Here is a 21,274-nt window from a genome sequence, read left to right as displayed (position 1 = left end):
GTTTCTTGCCACACAGTAAGTTCAGATGAAGGAGGACAGAGGTGTTGTGCACACAGTGGGGCGGGCAGCGTGCGCACAGTGGGGCGGGCAGCAGGCGGGCGGCCGGGCAGGTGTGGGACACGCCAGGCTGCTCCCTCAGGCTGCTGGGCGCGGGGCGGCGCGGGGCCCACGTACGAAGTACTTCTCGGGGTAGTCGCGGAGGTGCAGCAGGCTCTGCGAGACGGTCTTGCGGTCCTGCTCCCACTTGCGCGTGCAGAAGACCATCTCGGTGAAGTACCACATCCAGCCGATGATGGGCACGTAGGCCAGCTCCTTCTTGGCCAGCACCTTGGAGCCCTGAAACCGAGGGCCAGGTCAGGGAGGGGAACGACTAGAGAAGGAGGCGTGGCCAATCGCCCCAAGGGCCAAAGGGGACAGCCCAGAGCACAGGGGGCACGGAGCACCCGGCCGCCGTGGGCTGGAGGTCCAGGCTGTGCTGGCTGCCGGGGAGCTGGGGGGGGGGGCGGGCGGGGGGGGCGTGTGGAGCAGGCCCAGGGACCGGCAGGAACCCTGAGGGCCTGGAGGCCACGGCCAAGGGTCCGCAGTGATCACCGCCATCCCTGCTCGCTGAGCGCATCAGGAGCCGTGACCTCTCTCACTCCTCAGCCGGGCCGCCCTGCAGGGCCCACGCTGCCCACGCTCACAGCCGGGCCGGGCCGGAGTGAACCTCGGACCAGGTCCCGCTGGGGCTGCGGAGTCAGCAGGACGGCCCGGGCCCGAGGCCGCACCTCCAGGCAGGAGGCGCCTCTGAGGCTGGACCTCAGCGTCCCCGTCAGTCCTGGGTTCACCGGTTCCTTTGTTTCTACTACACCCGTGAGGTGTCTGAGTGGGGACCCTCGGGAGACTTGGAAGGCGTGAGGCCTCACAGGCAGCCGGGGGTGTGGCCGGCGGCTTCCACGCTGGCCGGGGCCTGCCTGCGGGCACTCACGCCGTGGGCGCACACGTGGCTCACACGCGTCCTCACGCAGAATGAGGCCCGTCGGTCACCCGCGGCCGTGGGGTGGGCCCTGAGTGCTTCCTCCCTCTCCTGCCCTAGAGGGAGCCGGGCGCCAGGACCAGGGACGCCAGGAGGGCCAGGTCTGAGGGCAGACGCACAGGTCCCCACAGGTCCGTGGGCGAGCACGGGGGCAGCACCCATGCCCGGGGAGCCGTGGGGTGAAGGGAGGCGGCCGGACTCAACGGTGAGACGCCTGCCAGGACCCCGGGCCGGGCCTGGAGTCAGGCCAAGTTTGGGGCTTGCCCTGCAGCCACTGATCAGGGATCCTGGTGGCTTCTCCCAAGATCTTAAAAAACAGCCCAGCGGCCCCGGGTCAACCAGCCACACCCCCCGGGGAGACACTGACGAGAAGCTACCGTGTGGAGTGCTCACCACTCCCGGGCCCGCGCCCCAAGAGGCCGGCGAACGGGATCTGCGGGGACCTTCGGGCCTCGGGCACGTTACTGGGGCAGAAAGACCGGCAAGCAGGCCGCTCAGCTTCCAACACCTGGACCCTCTGCACACGCGTGGCGTTTGCTGGGCACTTCCCTGACCTGCTCCCAGAGCTCACAGGGCATCGCACCAACAGGAGGGAGCAGTCAGTGTTTTCTCAGAGATCATGGCCGAGCCCTGGTCCCACCGTGAAATGCCAAGGGACAGACCGCCAGGCCCACGCGGCCCTGGGTGCTTACAGAAAAGCCCACGCCCAAGAGTGTCTGCAAATGCCAGCTGCTTCCTGGAAACCCCTCCCTCTCGGCCGCTCCCTGGGAGACGAAAAGGCCAGCCAGGGGCCTCTGCCTCCTTGGAAAGGAAAAGAAGTCCGTCCCCCCTCGCACCCCCCCCAGAGAATCAGAGAATCACAGCCTCACGTGCTAGTCCTACAGGAGGGGAGTCAGGTGATCTGTCTGAAGGTCACCTGAGACAGAGGCACTGCTGAGCCCTGAATAAAGGTGATGCCCGGGTTGCAGGCTCCATCCCTCGTGTGGGGCGTGCAGGAGGCAGCCGATCTATGGTTCTCTCATCATTGATGATTCTATTCTCTCTCCCTCTCCCTTCCTCTCTGACATCAATAAAAATATATTTTAAAAAGACTATGAAATGTTGCTATGCTGGTGTGGCTCAGTTGGTTGCGTGTTGTCCCGTGAAGCGGGAGGTTGCTGGTTCGATTCCTGTTCAGGGCACATGCCCGAGTTCAGGCTTGATCCCAGGTGTGGGGTGTGTAGGAGGCAGCGGATTGACGTTTTTTTTCCTCTCTCTCAAATCAATAAAAACATATTTTAAAAATAAAGAATATGCAGTGGCATCAAACCAGAGGACTTCAACCCCAAATCCACTGAGTGGCCACGTGATCCTGAGCAGGAGATCTGAACTTAGCGTTGCAGAAAGGTGGGCGTGCCCTGCCTACTCATGCCTGTGTCTGGAGGCTGAAATCAACAGACTGTGATCCACGGCCTACCACAGTCACCACGGATCGATATTACAGGAGGAAGCGCCTCTTCGTTCAAAAGGAAAAACCTTCGGTTAGAAGCAGCGCCTCCAGCGGAACCCGTTAATGCTGCTGCAAATTCTGCACGACCGAGAGCCAAAGGCAAGTCAGGGTGCGACCGAGAGACATGTGTCAGGAAGGCAAGCGGGCGTCCAACTTACCCCCAGAACCCCGAAGCGCTCGGCCAGGCTCCAGCCGCAGAGAAAGTCGATCTCAAACTTGTGGTTCAGAACCACGATGGCGTTTTCCTTCCCGAACGTGGGGTAGGCCCGGGGGTCCGTGTAGATGACGCACTCCGTGCCCGACCACCACTCCAGCAGCATCACCAGCTCTGCAACAGACCACAAGGCAGACGCTGACCCCACGCACCTCTGCGGCCCAGGCCGCTCTGCGGGAGCCACTGCTGGGGCCAGGCTTCGGATCAGCCCCCGGACCCGTCCCCGTCCCCGGGAGGGCCCAGAAGCAGAAGGAAGAACGAGGGTGGCTCCAGGACAGTCTCCAGGGCAGGAGAGGAGCGTTGAAAAGACAAGGCACTTGCATGTCTTGATTAAGTTCCTTGGGGAAAAATAAATCAGAAAGCCCAACCCCATCAGAATTCATGCCTGTTTACAGAGCTCTGAGAGGCAGCCTGAAATGATGTATGGAATTCTTAATATGCCAGGGGAGGACTAATGGGATCCTTATAAACGCCATCAGAGAACACGGAGCACCCAAGTTTTCTCCCGGCCCAGGCCAGGCCATGCCCCTGCGTCACACGCTCCCCAGGGCCCTTCGTAGCGCCTATCCCAGCCCGGGATGCAGCCTGAGAGTGTGTCCCCGCTGTCAACAATCCCAGCAGGCAAGGACTGTGCTGCACGGTCCCCTAACCCAGCTCAATTCCAGGACCCAGCACGGAGCTCTCAACACACCCGGGACCTACTGTGCGCAGGCGGGGACCTACTGTGTGCAGGCGTGATGCCAGGGACTGGGAGTGACAGCAGATGAAACATCAGGCTCCTACCCTCCTGGGCTGCTGTGCAGGGACAGGAGACACCTGTCCCAGGACGGATGGGTGCTGAGTGTCAGACACATGCTAGCTGCAGCCCGGCGTGTCGCTCGCTGGCCGGAGACCTTCGGCCTGTTTCCCTGTCCCCTCCGCGTCCATCCTGGACTGTAAGTAGGGTCAGAAGGAGCTTGGAGAGATGCCGTGGGTGTTAGAGGGGGTTGTGCAGAGACGCTGCCTGCAGCAGGCGGCCACTGAGCAGCTGCCTGGGGTTCATAGCACCGAAGGCTGTGGTCCCCAAGGGGCCAGGGAGGGTGGAGAGACGGACAGACAGAGGCACAGGGCGGCTTCTGCAGCAGAGGGAGGAGTGGCTTCCCAAAGAAGCCAGCGAGCTGTCCTTGCACCCACAGCACAGTGTGGCTTCTGGAAAGGCCTCTCTGGCTGAAGGGGTGTGTGTGTGTGTGGGGGGGGGGGTATTAACGTGAAGATGGGAGGAGCTGGGCAGAAGCAGGGAGGTCCCTGGGGAGGCACTGCAGGGCCCTGGATGCAGGGATGTTACTGGGACCAGGAGACAGTGGAGGGCCTGGCTCCTCACTCATCTCAGTAGGCTGTGAGCGGCCCCCTCAACACAAGGTTTTAACTGTTTTTTTTTCACCAAATTTATACACACACAAACACACACACACACAGAGTCACACTGTCCGGAACTATATAGAACAGTGGTTCTCAACCGTCCTAATGCCGCGGCCCTTTAATACAGTTCCTCATGTTGTGGTGACCCCCCAACCATAACATTATTTTCGTGGCTACTTCATAACTGTAATGTTGCTACTGTTATGAATCGTCATCTAAATATCTGATATGCAGGATGTATTTTCATTGTTACAAGTTGAACATAATTAAAGCACAGTGATTAATCACAAAAACAACATGCAATTATATATGTGTTTTCCCATGGTCTTAAGTGACCCCTGTGAAAGGGTCGCGACCCACAGATTGAGAACCGCTGATATAGAGGAAAAGGTGAAATTCCTCCTGTGGCTTTGTCTCCTGTGCCTTAGGGAGCGCAGAACTACATTTCCCAGAATCCCGTGTGTTTGGTTCCCGGTAAGGGGGCCCGCAGGGACAATCCTGCGCTCAGGCTCACACGTGGTTGCGGATCCACCTCCTGGGGGGCAGCAGACTCACAGGTGCCCAGGCTTCGGCGGCCTTTCAGTGCCTGTCCGCTCTCATGGACATTCCCGTGACCACAAGGCAGGCAGGGCGGACACCCTAGGTTTTAACCCAGCCTCCCCCCCCCCCCCCCGCCGCCATTATATTCCGACCCCAGACCCCAGAATAAATCTAAATGGACGTGTCAGCATTTGTTCAAAGCAGAGGACGGAGTTGCTGGGGACACAGGAGAGAGGGAGTGGCTGCCCCTCTTCCCACTCGGCTGTGAAATCTCAGGGTTTAAAGGAGGCAGAGAGCACATCCCCTGGGTCCGCCCCACATCAGATCTGGCGAGAACCTCACAGAAACCGGTTCCTCCCCTCCTCCTCCCCTCCCCTCCCTGCAGCCCTGACCCCTAACTTACCAGCTCCCTCCACCCGCTCCAGCCCCAGCCCCAGCCTGCACCCAGGCCAGGGCCCCGTGCTGTCTCCCCAGAGGTGTGTGTGCAGTGAGCCCTTCCCAACAGACATCTCCCCGATGTAACACAGCAAGTTTGAAACCCTTTGTCCCGTTGAAAAATGCTCAGCTTTTGCCCATGTGGCTGCTCCCTGAGGAGGAGGCCAGGAGCCGGCAGAGGGGTTCTCCCCGCTCAGCTCCCTGGCTGCTGCCTCCTTTGAGACTCCGGGACGGTTCCCAGTTATTTCAGGTCAAGGCCTGGGAGGGCTGTGGGCACAGTCCCAGCTGCTGCTACATTCCAGGGCAAGGAAGGACCAAACCCCGTGGCTGGAAGACCGGGTCTGATGTAGAGATTAGTCCTGGTGGCATCCTGCTGTGCTGGTTAGCTAAGAGAATTACACACAGCAAACACACATCAGCCAGCCCACGGGAACACGGGTGGGGGCGGGAGAGGCACACCGACTCCTGTTCGTGGAGGAGGAGGAAACGGTAACAGCAGCATCCCCTGAGCTCGCTCACCGCTGGGCGAGCAGCTGCCTATCCCCATTTTACAGATGAGGGTGTGGTCACACTGAGGCCCGCGGCGGCCCCATCACGGGCCCTGAACCCAGACAGGGGACACTTGAGCCCACAAGCGAGCTTCAAAGTTACAAAGACACGAAGAACCACAATTATATGGGGGGCGGGGGGGGGGGCATTGGGAGGGAGGAGGGAGAAGAGGAATCACACAGGTGGACCCGAGCCCAGGGCCTCCCCTGGAAGATAAAGACACTCAAAGGTTTGTTGTAACTATTCAATGTGTAAACTATTCCAAGTGTTTAAACACGTGCCTGGCTTGGACCCAGCGCTTTTCTGCTCCCGACACGACTGCTGCTGCTAACATAGCTGTGACAGCACAAGAAATGATTAAGGGACAGAGAGACACAGCCAGGAAAGAACTAAGAGACACCCTGGTGAGTCCACTTCTGGCAACACCTCTTGTCCCCCCGAAGCCTGCCCTGTCCTCGCCCCGACTTCTCCAGGCGCAGCGTATGGGAAGCTGGGCTCCATTCTGGCCTGGATCCCAGAGTCCACGCTTCCTCAACACCCAGCAAGATCTCAGACCACAGCCAAGACCCTCCCGGGCCCGGCACCCCTCCTTCCCACCAAACCTTCCCCCAAGTGTCGGCTCCTCACAGCGGACAGGACTGCGGACCCCGCTCCCTCTGGGCCCTTCGGGCAGGAGCGCCCGCGAGGAGAACTCAGGTCAGGTGGGGAGACCAGGTTCCTGCAGAAAAGACCCGGAGGCCCTGCGTGTAAACACGTGCCAGCCGCCAGGCTCCCCAGCTGCAGAGATGCAACAAAGGAAAATGGTATTTTCATAATTAACTTTATCTGATTTTAATAATTACATGATCACATATATAATGATGTCATCTCTAGCATAAGTATATATAATTATGTATTTATAATAGCTTTTTATAATGTAACTTTCCACCCATAATTATTTAGGTTAACAATTAAATCTTGTCCTCAAAACACTCCTAAATGCAACAATAGGAAGTTTCTGGCTCAGGAACACGGCCTCTGCCTGCTCTGGTCCTGCACCTGCAGGCCGTTCCCAGGCCCAAGCGCCCACCTGGCCCGAGGGCCGGCACAGAAATCGGAATAATAACCGGACATCGGACACTTGGTGGCAGCTCTGCTCCCAGCTGGTGTCCCCTGGGCCGCCCCAGGAGCCTGGGAGACACTCCCGGGCGTCGAGTTAAATAACCAGCTGCATCTCTGCCGCCCAGCGCTCGTGCGGAGTCTGGGGATCCTGACTCAGACCCGCTGCCCGCTGGCCCCCACCTCGAGGATGTGGAGGCAGCCAGGTCCCCATCCTTGGCTCAGGGGGGGGGTCCTCTGTGCCCGCCCCGACCGGCCAGGCCAAGCGCTTCTCACTTCTCCATTCCCCAGGCCCACCTCCTCGACCACGCCCACCCCTCCAGGCCACGGCCACCTTCCGACCACGCCCGTCTTCCAGGCGCCATACCAGCCCAGTTCCATGAAATCTTAGGTCCAAGGGCGGGTACACTGTCTTCCTCGCCTCCTGACTGCGCTGTGCGCACGCGGGCACTGGCCCGTCCTTTATTCTGGGCGCTTTCTCCTTACTTCACCGGCCTGCCCGTGCCTTTTGGCCACAACCTGGCTTTGGCGCCTTCTTTCTGACACCCAGTTGTAGGGCAACACTCCACCCACGAGAGTCCTCCAAGCGTCCCCACTCACATGCCCAGGCCGCCCGCCGACACTGAGCAGGGAGCCCAGGGCCCGGCACGCGGACATCTGTGCAGTTACCGTGTCATGGCCACCCGGGGACACGTCTACAAAGGCTCCGGAAGCCCGAGTGGGAGAGCGTGGAAAGCCCTCCTGTTCGCCTGGCCTGGCCCCACCATCAGCCCTCAGGACCGAGGGCCTGGTCAGCATCAGAGAAGGAAGCCTGGGCTCTGCTGGCCCCAGAGACAGCGTTGGCCAAAGAGAGACACCATCTGGGCCTCAGTGCGTTTCAGCTCCGGGCCCAGAAAAGCGGCAAAACCAGAGAAGCCGGCCTGGCTGCCTCAGGACCAGCCGCACTGATCAGCTACCCCTTCCCCAGCGCTGACCGACCAGAGACCACGGCCTGACCTGGATCCAACTCCCGTGGCACCGTGACTAACGGTTTCCCCCTGTGAAACCATCCCTGCCTGAGCGTGGGCCCCTTCCTAAAAGTCAACCTAACTTTCTCCACTGCAAAACCCCGTCCGAGTCTTCGCGGGCTCTGACGCACGCTCGCAAATGGACCCCTTTAGTCCGGTAGCACCCAGAGGCTGGGCCCTGAACCTCGCCCCTATTGGGGATGTGCCTGCAACTAAGGTACATGCCCTTGACCAGAATCGAACCTGGGACCCTTCAGTCCCCAGGCTGATGCTCTATCCACTGAGCCAGACCAGTCAGGGCCCATTACATTTTTTAAATTTTATTTTTAAAGCAACATTAAGAAATTACTAGTCTCTTTAGGAACATTGAAAGCAAAGTTTAAAATCTACTTAATATAAATACTGGCTCTAACTTTTCATCTACTTAATATCTTCTCTCATCTTCCCCTCATTGGAGTATAATTGTAATTCAAATTCATGGCTCGGAGAAATACATACAGTGTGAGTGTGAAAAGGATGGGAGCAGTAAGATGCTCTCACACACACAACTCCCAGAGTAACTTTCAGGGCCAGGAATGTGCGGGAGCAACAGTCCTGGGATTGTGTTTTTAAAAACCTTTTCTTGACATTAGACCTGGCTTCCTTCCCTCGGCCCCGAGCCCACGGGCTGCTCCAGAACCAGGCGGACGTCTCCACCAGAGCGACTCTCACTTGTCGAGGGTGATGTACACAGTTTACTCTGCTCGACTTGGGATGAGCGAGGTCACCCGATGGGTCTGAAACTCCCCAACACCAGCTGGTTCAAGCGCAACTTCTTACTGTGTTTCCCACGAGGTAACACCCTGTGCCCCTTGAGTTGCCGGAGAGAATACGAAGGGCCGGGTGGCCTCTGAATGTCAGATAAACTGCACATCATTCCGTGGCCCAAGTCCGCCTCACCCGGCACCAAGTGAAAGACTCGCCAAAGCAGGCGCCGTGCATTTCCGACACGCACCTCCCCAAAGTCTACTGGCTGCTTGTGTGAAATCCAATGTAACTGGGAGTCCTGGATTTTTGTTGGCTGAGCCTGGCAGTCTGAGTCCTTATCGACTGGCCGTCGCCATGGCAACAGACACCACTGTGGCTCTAGGAAGGCAGCGGGAAGGGGAAGGGCTGGACTCTGAGTCAAGGCTGAGCAGCAGCGAGGACAGGTCTGCGGGTCCCTCGCACCGTCACCGCCTGTGACCCCGACAGCCACCTGGAGGACGGGCGCTTCCTCCCCAATCCGCAGATGACCAAAGGGAAGCGAGTGGCTCTCCCACGGTCACTCCGACCCCGCGAGCAGGTTTACGGGCTGAGCCGCCGCCACCTGGAATGTGTTGTTGGCGTCCCCGCTCTGTGCCCTGCCAGCCTCATGAATGTGCAGGGCACGTGTCTCAGAACCCTGGCAAAGGTTCAGTAACAGGCCCGTGCCTCAGCTACATCCTAGTCTTTCTTTTAATATATTTTCATTGATTTCAGAGAGGGAGAGGGAGAGAGAGAGACAGAAACATCAATGATCAGAGACAATCATTGATCGGGTGCCTCCTGCACACCCCTTACTGGGGATCGATCCTGCAACCAGGCATGTGCCCTGAACCAGAATCAAACCTGGGACCCTTCAGTCCGCAGGCTGACGCTCTATCCACTGAGCCACACCGGCTGGGGCGTATCTCACTCTTTCAAAGGCCCCTGGGAAGCCATCTTCCTGGGGTTTGCTGAGCTTCCTCGGATCAGGAGTGAAGCCGGTGAGTGGGCGCAGGACTGGTCACCGAACCCCGAGGGCTTGGCAGCCGGGAGCACCGAGGCCAAGAATGCCGAGGCCCTGGCATCTGTGCGGTGTCCTCGGTAATCCCCGCACAGCTAACTACTGTGCCTGAGGAGGACGCAGGAGCAGGGAGCCCAGCACTGGTGCCAGGGTGGCAGTGGGCATGTGGGGAGGTGGCTGGCCCCGGCTGGGGGAGGGGCAGTGGAAGGGTACGAACGCACTTCTACCCTGCACGCTGATGCAGAAGAGTTTTGTGTTACTAATTCCTAATTTTAAAAGGGGGTAAGTAGCCCTAGCCGGTGTGGCTCAGTGGATAGAGCGCCAGCCTGTGGACTGAAGGGTCCCGGGTTCAATTCCAGGTTATGCCGGGAGCCGGTCCATCCTTGCTGTTTCAAGGGACCTGGCATATATGGCATACGGTTCTTAATATGTTTGCTCACCTTTTTGGCACTGTGTTTTAACCAAGGTCACCTCTCCGAGAAAGGTTGAATCCCCAGGTAGGGATTTTCCCCTGAAGTTAGGGAGGGAATAAAACCCCTCAACTAAGTGCCAGGCGGGTAATTAATCCCTTTAACTACGAACAATCATGCTTAAGCTACATAATCTTTTCTCCCTGGAATGGAGATAAGAAACGCCCTAACCTTTGTAATAGAGATTGATAGGATTGAATCAACTGGTATAAATACAGATGTAACTAGACAGCAAGACACAGAACTTAGGAGGAGACAGAACTTAGAACAGAGAATTCAGAAGACAGAACCTACACGGAGCCTGGAGACAGAAGAACTTCACTGGAGAGAACATGGCAAAAGATCCTGGACTGAACCTGACTATAGAACATGGCAAGAGAACCTGACTAGAACTTGGTGACTGAACCTGGCTGGAGATCTCAGACAGAACCTGGCTGGAGAACCTAGTGAGGGAACATGGCTACAGAACCTGGCTGGAGATCCGAAGCAGAACCTCTCTGGAGATCGAGACCAGAACTTGGCTGGAGATCCTGGCTAGGCTGCTGATCAACTGAACGCTGTCTCTGTGTCATTCCTTCTTCGCCGACTCCGTCCACACCTTTGGGGATCCCTGGACCTGCTGGGGTTAGACCCCAGCAAGGTTACAGGCTGGATCCCCAGTAGGAGGTGAGCAGGAAGGAGCTGATCAATGGTTCTCTCTCACATTGATGGGGAGTGGCTTGGGGTGGCAATGAGCCTGACCCTGTGCATTTCTAACTCATGGAGCGATGCTGGGGCTGACTTCAGGACAGTATACACAGGGAGGAGGGAGACTGACAGGTGACAGAAGGCAGGGTGGCCGGGATCGGAAGGGTGGAGGGAGGAACGCCGTGGGTGAGGCCCCAGGTTTCACAGGCACTTCACACCCCAGACCCGGTGCTGTCGACACTGCCTGCTGAGGGTGCAGGCAGACCCCCAAGGGTAAGGACAGACGCCCAAGGTGCGGACAGACGCTGAGGGCTGCAGAGAAAGCACCTGCTCTCTTTGGCTGAAGGACTTGGGGGCGGGGATGGGGCCTAGACAGACAGACAACTTTCAGACACTTAGGGCCGACTCCCGCCCCACCCCGCTCCCTGTCAGCAGAAGCTGGTGAGGACACACCCTCGGCTGCAGGGAGGCACCCGGCCTGCCCTCCCCACTGGACGGGTCTGAGAGGGCTGACTGGGGAGCTGGCACTGCCACCGACCCAGTGGCCATGGGCCACTCCCTGTGACAAGGCACCGGCCTCCCAGCTGCTGTGGGCAGTGAGGGCCTGGGGCGGAGGGCAGCGGGTGCCACCCGTGCCCGGCAGTGACGAGGCACCGCCCTCCACCCTCAGCCTCACAGAAAACCTGCTAACAAGGGGGTAATGGGGTACCGAGGCACCTGGGCCCCCGACTCGCAGGACGAACCGGGAAACGAGTGCGCACCGGGGCGGGGGGTGGGGGGGGTGGGGGGGGCACTGCAGTGAGCGAGGACCGGCCACCAGCACCGCCCCACCCGCCTGACAGCAGACACACCTGCCGGTGATGACGTAGAGCCTCAGCCAACAGACGGGGTTCGGGGCGGATGGGGAGGCCGGGGACTCGGACGCAAAGGCAGGACGAGAGAAACCGCTGCCTGAACGAGAGGAGGGGGCGGGAGCCGCCCAGACGCTGTGGTGCAGCAGCCCGGACCCCGCGCCCAGCACACGAAGCCTTTCCAGCCTGTCCCCCCCTCCCCCCGGGGCAGCCGTGAACGCAGGCCCTGGTTGCCCAGCACATCCTGCGGGCGGAGGTACGGCTCCTCTGCAGACCGGGAGCCATCAGCGAGCCTGGAACCTCTGCGGGCGGAGCAGCCAACGCGCCTCTTGCTGCTAGAACGCGGCCGTGGACCGCCACGCGGGGCCGGCGTCTCCTGGCCCGGGGCGCTGGCTGTGCCCATCGGCTCCTCGCACGGCCGGCGTGGCTGGTCGCCAGGTTTCTTCCTTCCCGTTGCCATTCAGGCACCGGACCGCGCCGGGGCCGTGCGGGGACCCAGCCAACACCTCCAGTGGGAAGAGGCGACGGCTCGGCCCGCTGACACGCGTGTGAACTCCACACAGGAGCCCCGGAACCCGCTCACGTCCAGGGCTGGGGGGGCGGGGGGGAGAGGTGACCATAAACAACATGGACTTTACTAGCAGATAAGTTAGTGCGTTAGAAAGTGATCGTCCGCTGGTCAAAAGAGAGGGTAGAGAGTGAAGGGGCGGGAGAGGGCAGGGTCAAATGTGGGGCACGGGAGGCGGAGAGTCACCGAGAGCAAAGATGGGGACCCACTGGGAGAGTGGGGAGCCTCGCAGCAGGGGCGAGGGGCAGGCATGGGCCTGAGCACGGGGTGGAGCGGTGACAGAGCCAGTCTGCGTCTTGGTCGGGGGCTGCGGGCTGGGACCTGGATTTCTCGTCCAGGGGTGCCCTGAGGGTTCCCCTCTTCTGAACCGGACAAGAGGGAGAAGAACGAGAATGGAGCCCAATCATCGCTTCCTGGCTGTACCCTCGCCCCCTCCCAATCCCAGTCGTTTGTTCACTGTGAATTGGGTTCCAATTCGAGTAAGAAACTGTCAGAATCAGTTGCAAAACAGATCTTCTGAAAACTAAGCACACAGTTTATAGCTCAGCCTTTCTCTTGCATGTGAATACTGGCCACAAACAAAACCAACAAACACCCACCCTGGACTAAAGTGTGGATTCCTCGATATTCAGACAAATCCCTGGAACGCGGCCGTGGACCGTCCTGGGGTGGCCCTCACACGTGTCCAGGGATTTCATCTCTGTGGCTCTGGTGACCTCCCTCCCTTCTGCCCTGAACTCCTTTGTCCTCAGCAGCTGGGTGCCCCCCCCCCGGCCCCGCAACACACACACACACACACACATTGCTGTACACAAGTGGACACACACACGTCAACAGTGTCAGCATCTGCAGATTTAAGGGCTTTTCCCCCCCCAACTCTCAAAAACTTAGGAGAAAATCCAGTAAGGTGTACAACAACTCCTATCGTCACAGGCCACATCTGAGATCGCTTAAACCAACACTGACCAAAAGCGCTTGCCATGGGCACCTTGGCTGGGAGAGTTCATCTCTTAGACTTTCACGATTCATAGCTACAGCGAGAAAACAAACAAACGAGAAAAGCTGGAAAATAATTCTCTGTGCTCCACACGAACCTACCTGGTGCTGACAGGTTAGGTGAAGAATGCTTTGCCAGACGTTACAATAGGATCAAATAGTAATTAGAATCCCACCAATTGATACTTTGTAACAATTCAGAGGCCGGGATGAAATGTGTGGCGGCCCCACAGCAAGAATTAATCATCAGACGAAACGCTGTCATCAGAGCCGCCCCTGGGGACACAAGCGAAGGCCACTGCATCACCCCGTGACCTCGGTGCCCTTTCCTGGGAGACACACATCCCCCCCCCCTCCCGCATCGCCTAGGAAACGGAGATACACGCCGATGGAGACGATGGGCAGCCCATCCATCAGCTTGAAGCCTGGTGATGAGGCCAAGGAGAGGCATTCCTCATCCAGGTGGAAATCTGCCCTGAGCTGAGCTCCCTCCCCCGAAGGCGCGGAGGGTGGGGAAAGCCGCTGAGGGGAGACTGGGGTGCCAGTGCCTGCGGGGACATGCGGTTCAGTGAACATTCACTGAGAACAATGCCTGGGCCTGAGTGGAATCCAAGGGCCTTGCACTGTTGCACTGTTGGAATGTGCTTTTCATGATGTTGGGGTGCCGGTGAGGAGGCACCGGGGGGCTCCAAACACCCCCCACACCCAGGATGGAAGCCTTTGCCAGCACCTGCCTGGGTGGAGGCCCAGCCAGGCCTGTGCTAACCCAACACGAAGGTGCCTGCTGCCTCCGACCTGTCCTGTCGCTAATCCGCCTCTGGCTGGAGAAACGGGAGCAGAATCTGGTCCTGTCGGTTAAAGAGGGGGGCTGGGCTGCTGGGACCCACGGCACAGGAGCAGCCACACACCCACGGGCATCCCACTGCGGCCGGAGGGACAACCACTCGACGTGGCACATGAAGCTTCCAGTGGGAAATGACTCACACCCTGGCCCCTGACGGGGACGACGGTCCGGCCTGCTGCCTCCCTCCCCTCCCGTGCCAGCCACGCCCCCCCCACCCTCCCGGCTCCGCTGCGCCCCTCTCCCCCCCCCCCCCCCCCCCGCCAGGCCACAATGGCCCACTTGGAACAGGGCAAGGCCAACTGCCCGCTCCCGGCGAGGCCCCTGCTCCCACGCGGCTCGTTCCTGGTAGCGGTGGCTCGTGCTTTCATTCATCCGACCATTAGAGAGGGTGGCCCTGATGAAACGGCGCTGCCCGGGGAGTTTGTGTTCCTGGCAGAGGCCGATGCCAGGGCGCAGGGCGGGGTCGGAGCGGCTTTATACACGGCGAAGGCCCATCGTCACGGACATCGGGTCCCCAGCACAGTGCCCATCAGAGGCCCACGCTGTGCACTTCATCCCCGGAAGGGACGGTCCCCTCTTCATTCCACGAAAATGACCGTAAGCCTCACTCCCATTGTCTGGACACAGGGACAGGCGCTCCCACATTCCCACCCTGCCCGCGATGCCGTGGCTGGCTGGCTGCCACCCACGTGATTATGGGGGAGCATGACAGTGACCTCCAGCCCAGCCGCGGGGCTCGGCGGTTGAGGGTCCACCTATGAACCAGGAGGTCACCGTTGAATTCCCGTTCAGGGCACAGGCCGGGTTGTGGGCTCGATCCCCAGCAGGGGGCAGGCAGGAGGCAGCCGATCCATGATTCTCTCTCATCATTGATGTTTCCATCTCTCTCCCTCTCCCTTCCTCTCTGAAGTCAATAACAACATTTTAAGAAAAAGAAAATGACCTCCAAATGCAACGCCGGCCAGACACACCCACCCTCTAAACTGATGGTCCCCAATGGGGGGCGAGTTGATGTTTAAGGGGGCGATTCGAGAATGAGTTATGGTTCCAGCGGCCTCATATACAGCATGTAACTATATATTGTGACACCCTTATGCATTTCGGTTCTCTATTCTATGTTTTGAAACTTTATTTCCTATTTTCCATATCACTTCATATTATTATTTTAACAATTTCTTCCTCAGGACTTCAACTGTCCTTTCGTTCTTTTATTTTTCTCTTCCATGGACGCCACGTTCTTTGGAAGCTTGTTTAGACCAAGCTAGCGGCCTGTTAGGCTTCCTCCCCGTGAAGAGGAGCTCACTTTTTGAATAAGAATTGTATGTTGGGGGGGGGGGGGGTCAGGATTTTAGAGATGCTTACAGGGCGTGGCCACAAACAGGCTGGAACCACTGCTCTGAACAAAACCTCCCGGAGAAATTACTGGTGACTCGACACCAACTGCTCCTTCTTTCCACTGAGAACCAGCAGCCACGGAGGGCACACTGACACGCACGGGTGCTCAGCTGCGGCGTTCGCTCAGAGGGCGTGCAAGCGAACAGGTCGCCTTACAGTCTGTCACAAACTGCCCCCTGCCCCCCAGCACCCACCGCCTGCTCTCCGAACCCACAGGCCACGTGGTCGCCAGGCGGGCCTCCTGGCAGACTCGGATTCCTGACCGTCTGGCCAATCCAAGTACTCGTTTTTCTTCCCAAAGTCTGTCTCCTGTGGTTTCAGCACAACCTCTCATCTCCCCCCTCGGCCCCTCTCCCTCCGGGGAAGCGCGCCTCGGGCCCTGTCTGTCTGTCTGTCTGTCTCTGAAACAAGCCGGTGTCCTCCTGCCCAACTGCGGGCCACCTCACAGCAGGCCCCGCGCCCGCCCCCAGCCCGACGGCGGCCCGGCTTCCTGCCTCCCTGACCTTTCTCACACGGAGCCTTCTTTTCCTTTTTCTTTTTTTTCTTGATTTCAGGGAGGAAGGGAGAGGGAGAGAGAAACACCAGTGATGAGAGAGACTCATGGACCGGCTGCCGCCTGCACGGGCAGGAGGGATTGAGCCCAAACCCGGGCGTGCGCCACACCTGGCCCCGTGCAGTCACAGCGGCCACCTGCGCGGTCAGAGCGACCGCCATTGACTCCCTGGGTTACAGACGGCAGCCTCCGAGCGGTCAGGCCGGCGGGAAGCCAGCGCCGCAGCCAGACGCAGCTTCCTCACGGGGACACCGGGCCGGCGCCCCACGGCCCCAGCACAGGACCCGACACCCCGGTCAACGCCACGGGGAGCAGCTGCCTGGAGCTGCCCAGGCGAGAAGGGCCACCCACTCCGGCTCCGGATGCAGCTGCGGAGCTGAGGGGAGGGGAGGGGAGGGGAGGGGAGGGAACATCTGAAAACACTGCCCACCCGCCCCCTGCCTGTCTCTGGCCTGGGAGGCCGAGAAGGAACACCTCACAGCGTGCGTCACCCTCGGTCCCGCTGGACCCCAGAGAACCTGTGCACGGGGACGGGGGACACCTGTGCGGTTCTGTGCCCTTCTGCTTCGGAGCGTGGCTCTACGGAACCTGGCTTCCCTCGCTCCGGACGGTGCTACCTGAGTTCTAGCTCCCGCGGCCAACACCCAAACCCCGGGCGAAGGCAGAGGCCCTCAAATGCATTTCACAATGGGAGAGAGAGAGAGAGAGAGAGAGAGAGAGAGAGAGAGAGAGAGAGAGAGAGAGAATTTTTGTTCCACTTATTGATGCATTCGCGGTTGATTCTTGTACGTGCCCTGACCGAGGATCGAACCTACAACCTTGTGTATCAGGTCGATGCTCTAACCAACTGGGCTACCCTGCCAGGGCCCAAATGTTTTTTGATTATTTAAATAAAAAAAATAAAATATGCACCTTTAGCACATGCAAATTTTGCACACGTAAAAATTTGTTTTATGTAACTTATAAACTACATCCGGTGTCCTTTATCGCACCATCTGTGTGATAAAAGAAACATAAATGAGAACCTCACCTTCCGATACCCTAACGGCCCCTCTCGTTTGCCTCCTGGGCACACGCCCCCCCGCCCCCCCCCCCCCCCCCCCCCGGCTCTGAAGACCACACACAATTGTCTTAGGAAGTCACAAGACACCAAAGTCAAACTTATAACCTGACTTGAAAGTCGTAACTCAAGTCACAGGTGAAATTTAATGCTTAAAAAAACAAATGGGGACCTTGGCTGAGAAGTAATTTATTTATAAACCTTGCCAACAGCTAAGATGCCCTGTGCAAGGCAGGTCCCCCTCAGACAGCGTTCCCTAAGCCCGCTGCGGCTTCGCTGCGCCCACAGCACTTGAAGGTCAGTGGTTAAGCTCCCTTGTCGACGAGAAGGCCCTTCCTTGTATGAAGGATCCCACATATTCCTTCGACTATGAATCAAGCATTTACTTGCATATGTGTATACACAGGGATTGAAGAAGCAGAAACCGGTTCTTAGTCACAACAAACAAGCAGGTTGTGCCACAGCTGCTACTCTTGTCACAACCGTTTACAAGGCCCAGCGCCCTCACCTGTCGCTCTCACTGAATCAGCTGCAATTGATGAGGCCGCATGGACATGAATGTGCTTCCCACCCCCAGGCCCGCCATCACACGGCCGGCACATCTCTGGACGAGCGGAGCGAGTCACACTGATGTGATCAGGCCTCAATCCCAGGACTTTTACCCCCTAAACACACAACAAAGTGTGGGCACAAAGGGCGAATTTGTTTCTGGGGGTTTGTGGGTGTGCGTGTGCGTGTGTGTGTGTGTGTGTGTGTGTGTGTGTTTTAAATATATACATTTTTATTGATTTCAGAGAGGAAGGGAGAGGGAGATAGAGAAACATAAATGACAGAGAATCGTTGACTGGCTGCCACCTGCACACCTCCTACTGGGGATCAAGCCCTGACCAGGAATCAAACCCATGACCTCCTGGTTCATAGATTGACGCTCAACCACTGAGCCACACCGGCTGGGCCAAAGGGTGAATTTGTAACAAGCTTCGTGTGGAAGAGGCCGCAAAGAAAATGCCAGATTCTAATTAAATCGCTGCTAATCTTCCTGGTATTTCATATATATATATGTGCATATATATATATATATATATATATATATATATATATATATATTTTAAAATTGATTTCAGAGAAGAAGGGAGAGAGAGAGAGAGAGAGAGAGAGAGAGAGAAACATCAATGATGAGAGAGAATCATTGATTGGCTGCCTCCTGCATGCCTCCCACTGGGGATCGAGCCCACAACCTGGACATGTGCCCTGACCAGCAACCAGACCATGACCTCCTCGTTCATAGGTCAACGCTTAACCACGGAGCCACGCTGGCCGGGCCAATGTTTTTTTAAGCCCACAGTGTCAGAGGGGAAGGGGAGCAATCAGGCCAGTCCTGCCGCCTTTCCCTAGAGATCAGAAGGCACCTCTGCCCCAGGGAGAGGTAATGGGCTCCTCCCCAGGCCTCTGTGCCCGCCTCCCTCCTCCTCCCTCCTCTTCCTCCCTCTTCCTCCCTCCTCTTTCTCCTCTTCCTCCCTCTTCTTTCCTCCTCCTTCCTCCTCCCTCCTCCTCCTCCTCCTTCCTCTTCCTCCCTCTTCCTCCCTCCTCCTTCCTCCTCCTCCTCCCTCCTCCTCCCCAGCCGAGGCCCGCTGCCCTGCCTGCCTCCTTCACGCGCTGAGCCAGCCTGCCAGCCGTTCTGCCCACACGTCCAGGCAGGATGGAAGGAAGCAACCCTTCAACCACCGAGCCGCCCGATCGATGTGCTTTCACACTGCCGTTCATGTTCGGGGTCTCGCCTTTAGACGAAAAGCGCTCCCCGCTCGGGGTGGTGCTGGAACCACGCTGTCCTCACGGCCCTGGGCCTCTGCTTTCCACCCCGGGCGGGCGGCGGCCTCGGACCCACCTGGTACAGCACCAGGCTCCTCACAAACATGAGGCGAAAGGGTGCTGACCCGGCTCCGAGGGCCAGGGTGTGCGGGGCCTCGCTCCCGAGAACATCAGCTGCGGACGATGAGCGCTGCTGACTGTCTAGTGTTCGCACCGCTCAGACCCCGGAAGACAGACCCCAGCGGAGTTTTCACCTGAACTTGGAGGGAGGCGGAGAGTGGGAGCAACAGAAGGGCCGCCGCTCCGACTCCCAGCTCACAACGCGCATCTCATGGGGTCAGCGCCCAGCCCTGCTTCCCACCCAGGGGGTCTCGTGGTCGTTATGGGACGCTCCGGGGACATAGAGAGAGGAGAGAGAGGGGAGGGGGTCCCGCCGTCTCACACAGGCTGGGGCACCCGCAAGGGAGGACCTGGGAAAGCAGGGGGCGAGCTGCCAAGGGAGGGACTCATTGCAGTGAGGCGCCCTTATGTCAGCCCCGGATGCATCACCCCCACTTCTACCCATGCCTTTCCCCAGGGCCTTCCCTTCCCTCCTCAGGTGGCGAGAGAACGGCGCTGCTCAGCTCAGCCCACCGACGGCAGCGGCCCTCCGGGCAGCGGGCACAGCGCCGTGGCAGGTCCCTGATGGACGTGCGAGGGGCGAGCTCCGGCCTCTGGGCAGAAGGACTGCGGCCCTCCAAGCCCTCTGCGCGGGGCAGTGCCCGAGTCTCGGAGGGTGAGTCCTGGAGTTGCATTTGAGCCGATGAGTCATTTAATGTGCGGCGGATGAACCACACTTTGTTTTCTGGATTTGTTACCCACCTCAACTCCCAGCAGGAGCAGGGGGGCTAGAGCGCCCCCAGAACACGGACATGCCCTGCCTGGTGTCCGGGAGGGTGGCCCGGTGTGTGCCCACTCCCTCCCCGAAGCACAGCACGGCTCACACGCGGGCACTCCCGGCCGGAACCCCGCCCCTTGCGGCCTGACTGCAGACAGGACCCCGGCTTCTAACCACGTGTTTGCGATCTGGAGGGGCTGTGACAGCGCCAAGAGCCTTTCCCACGGCGGACTGGGAGTCTTCGAGGGGCGTGCGCGCGGCATGAGTGCCGGTTCGCCGACGGTGCAGTCGGCTGGGCTTTGTGGGTTTACCTTCGTTTAAACAGACGCCTACAGCCGGAGCGCGAGGAGACACTGAAATTACAAGGTGAGAGACAACCGCCTCCTTCCCCTGATTATGCCAACCCTTCCCGCTTCGGGGACAATTCGGGAGCAGCCGTCGCCGCCTCAGCCCTGCTCTGACGGGCCGTCCCTTTTCCACTCCACGGCAGACACCGAGTCCCGGAGGCCGTGGCAGAGGGAAGCCTGCGACAGGGACCTGTGACCGAATGGGTGATTTTTTTTCTGTTATATTTTTATTGGTTTCAGAGAGGAAGGCAGAGGGAGAGAGAGAGAAACATCAGTGATGAAAGAGAATCATTGATTGGCTGCCTCCTGCACACCGCCCTCTGGGGATCGAGCCCGCAACCTGGGCACATGCCTTTGGCCAGAATCGAACCAGAACCCTTCAGTCCACAGGCCGGTGCTCTATCCACTGAGCCAAGTCGGCTAGGGCATCCTCTTTCATCACTGATGTTTTTATCTCTCTCTCTCCCTCTCCCTTCCTCTCTGAAATCAATAAAAATAAATATTTTTTAAAAAAGAATAAGGATGTTCCTACCATTCTTTCCCCTCACAAGTGAGCGTTTTGAGGTTCAAAAATAATGGATTGGATCCATATACTCCATCCGGACAACTGTACACAGCTTTCATTGTCTTGATTCAAAATTCAGATTGGACTGCTTCATCTAAAGCAGCGGTTCTCAACCTGTGGGTCGCGACCCCTTTGGCGATCGAAGGACCCTTTCACAGGGGCTGCCTAAGACCGTCCTGCATATCAGATATTTACATGACGATTCATCACAGTAGCAACATGACAGTGATGAAGTAGCAACGAAAATAATTTTATGGTTGGGTCACAACATGAGGAACTGTATTTAAAGGGCCAGGAGGTTGAGAACCACTGGTCTAAAGGGTTTCAGAATGACAGCAATTCTTGGCATAATCTAAGGTCGCAGAGATTGTTAAGTGGCTTTCTTGGAAAGAGCTCATATTTTCAAATACATACACACCCATATATGTAGTTGCTACCGACGCACTGCATTTTCTACTGTGGAGAACAGGTAAAGACTCAAGGTCCATCAACTATAAAACCCACCGCTTGACTCCCCCTTATTCTGATCCATCTTTTTCGTGTTCATTTTTGAAATTCAGGCTACTTGAATCAGTCATGTTTTAGCAGTCCAGTATAATCAGCACGAGTGAGCGTGTGCGCATGCACACACACACACACACACACACAGGAATGCATATAAAACAGGGGAAATCTGAACACAGTTGGTGGATTGTGTCACTGCTAATTTTCTTGTTGGGAT

At 58.1% G+C, this 21,274-nt stretch overlaps 2 protein-coding genes across 3 annotated transcripts in view; both read right to left on the bottom strand.

The window, feature by feature from the left end:
- Positions 1–21,274, bottom strand: part of PLG (plasminogen) — a 410,665-nt gene that overhangs the window by 172,212 nt on the left and 217,179 nt on the right. The gene's annotated exons all lie outside the window — the stretch shown is intronic.
- The window catches only part of AGPAT4 (1-acylglycerol-3-phosphate O-acyltransferase 4), a 33,660-nt gene that overhangs the window by 11,178 nt on the left and 1,208 nt on the right, over positions 1–21,274 (bottom strand). The window contains exons 2-3 of the mRNA XM_059699886.1: positions 2,663–2,832; positions 175–336 (exon numbers count right to left, since the gene is read on the bottom strand). Of these exons, the coding sequence (XP_059555869.1) occupies positions 175–336; positions 2,663–2,832 (332 nt within the window). The remainder of the gene's footprint in view (positions 1–174; positions 337–2,662; positions 2,833–21,274) is intronic.

This window comes from Myotis daubentonii, chromosome 6 (genome assembly GCF_963259705.1).
Source record: "Myotis daubentonii chromosome 6, mMyoDau2.1, whole genome shotgun sequence".
Classification (NCBI taxonomy): Eukaryota; Metazoa; Chordata; class Mammalia; order Chiroptera; family Vespertilionidae; genus Myotis; species Myotis daubentonii.
Note: the sequence above shows the minus strand (reverse complement) of the source record. Positions and strands in the feature narration are given on the sequence as shown.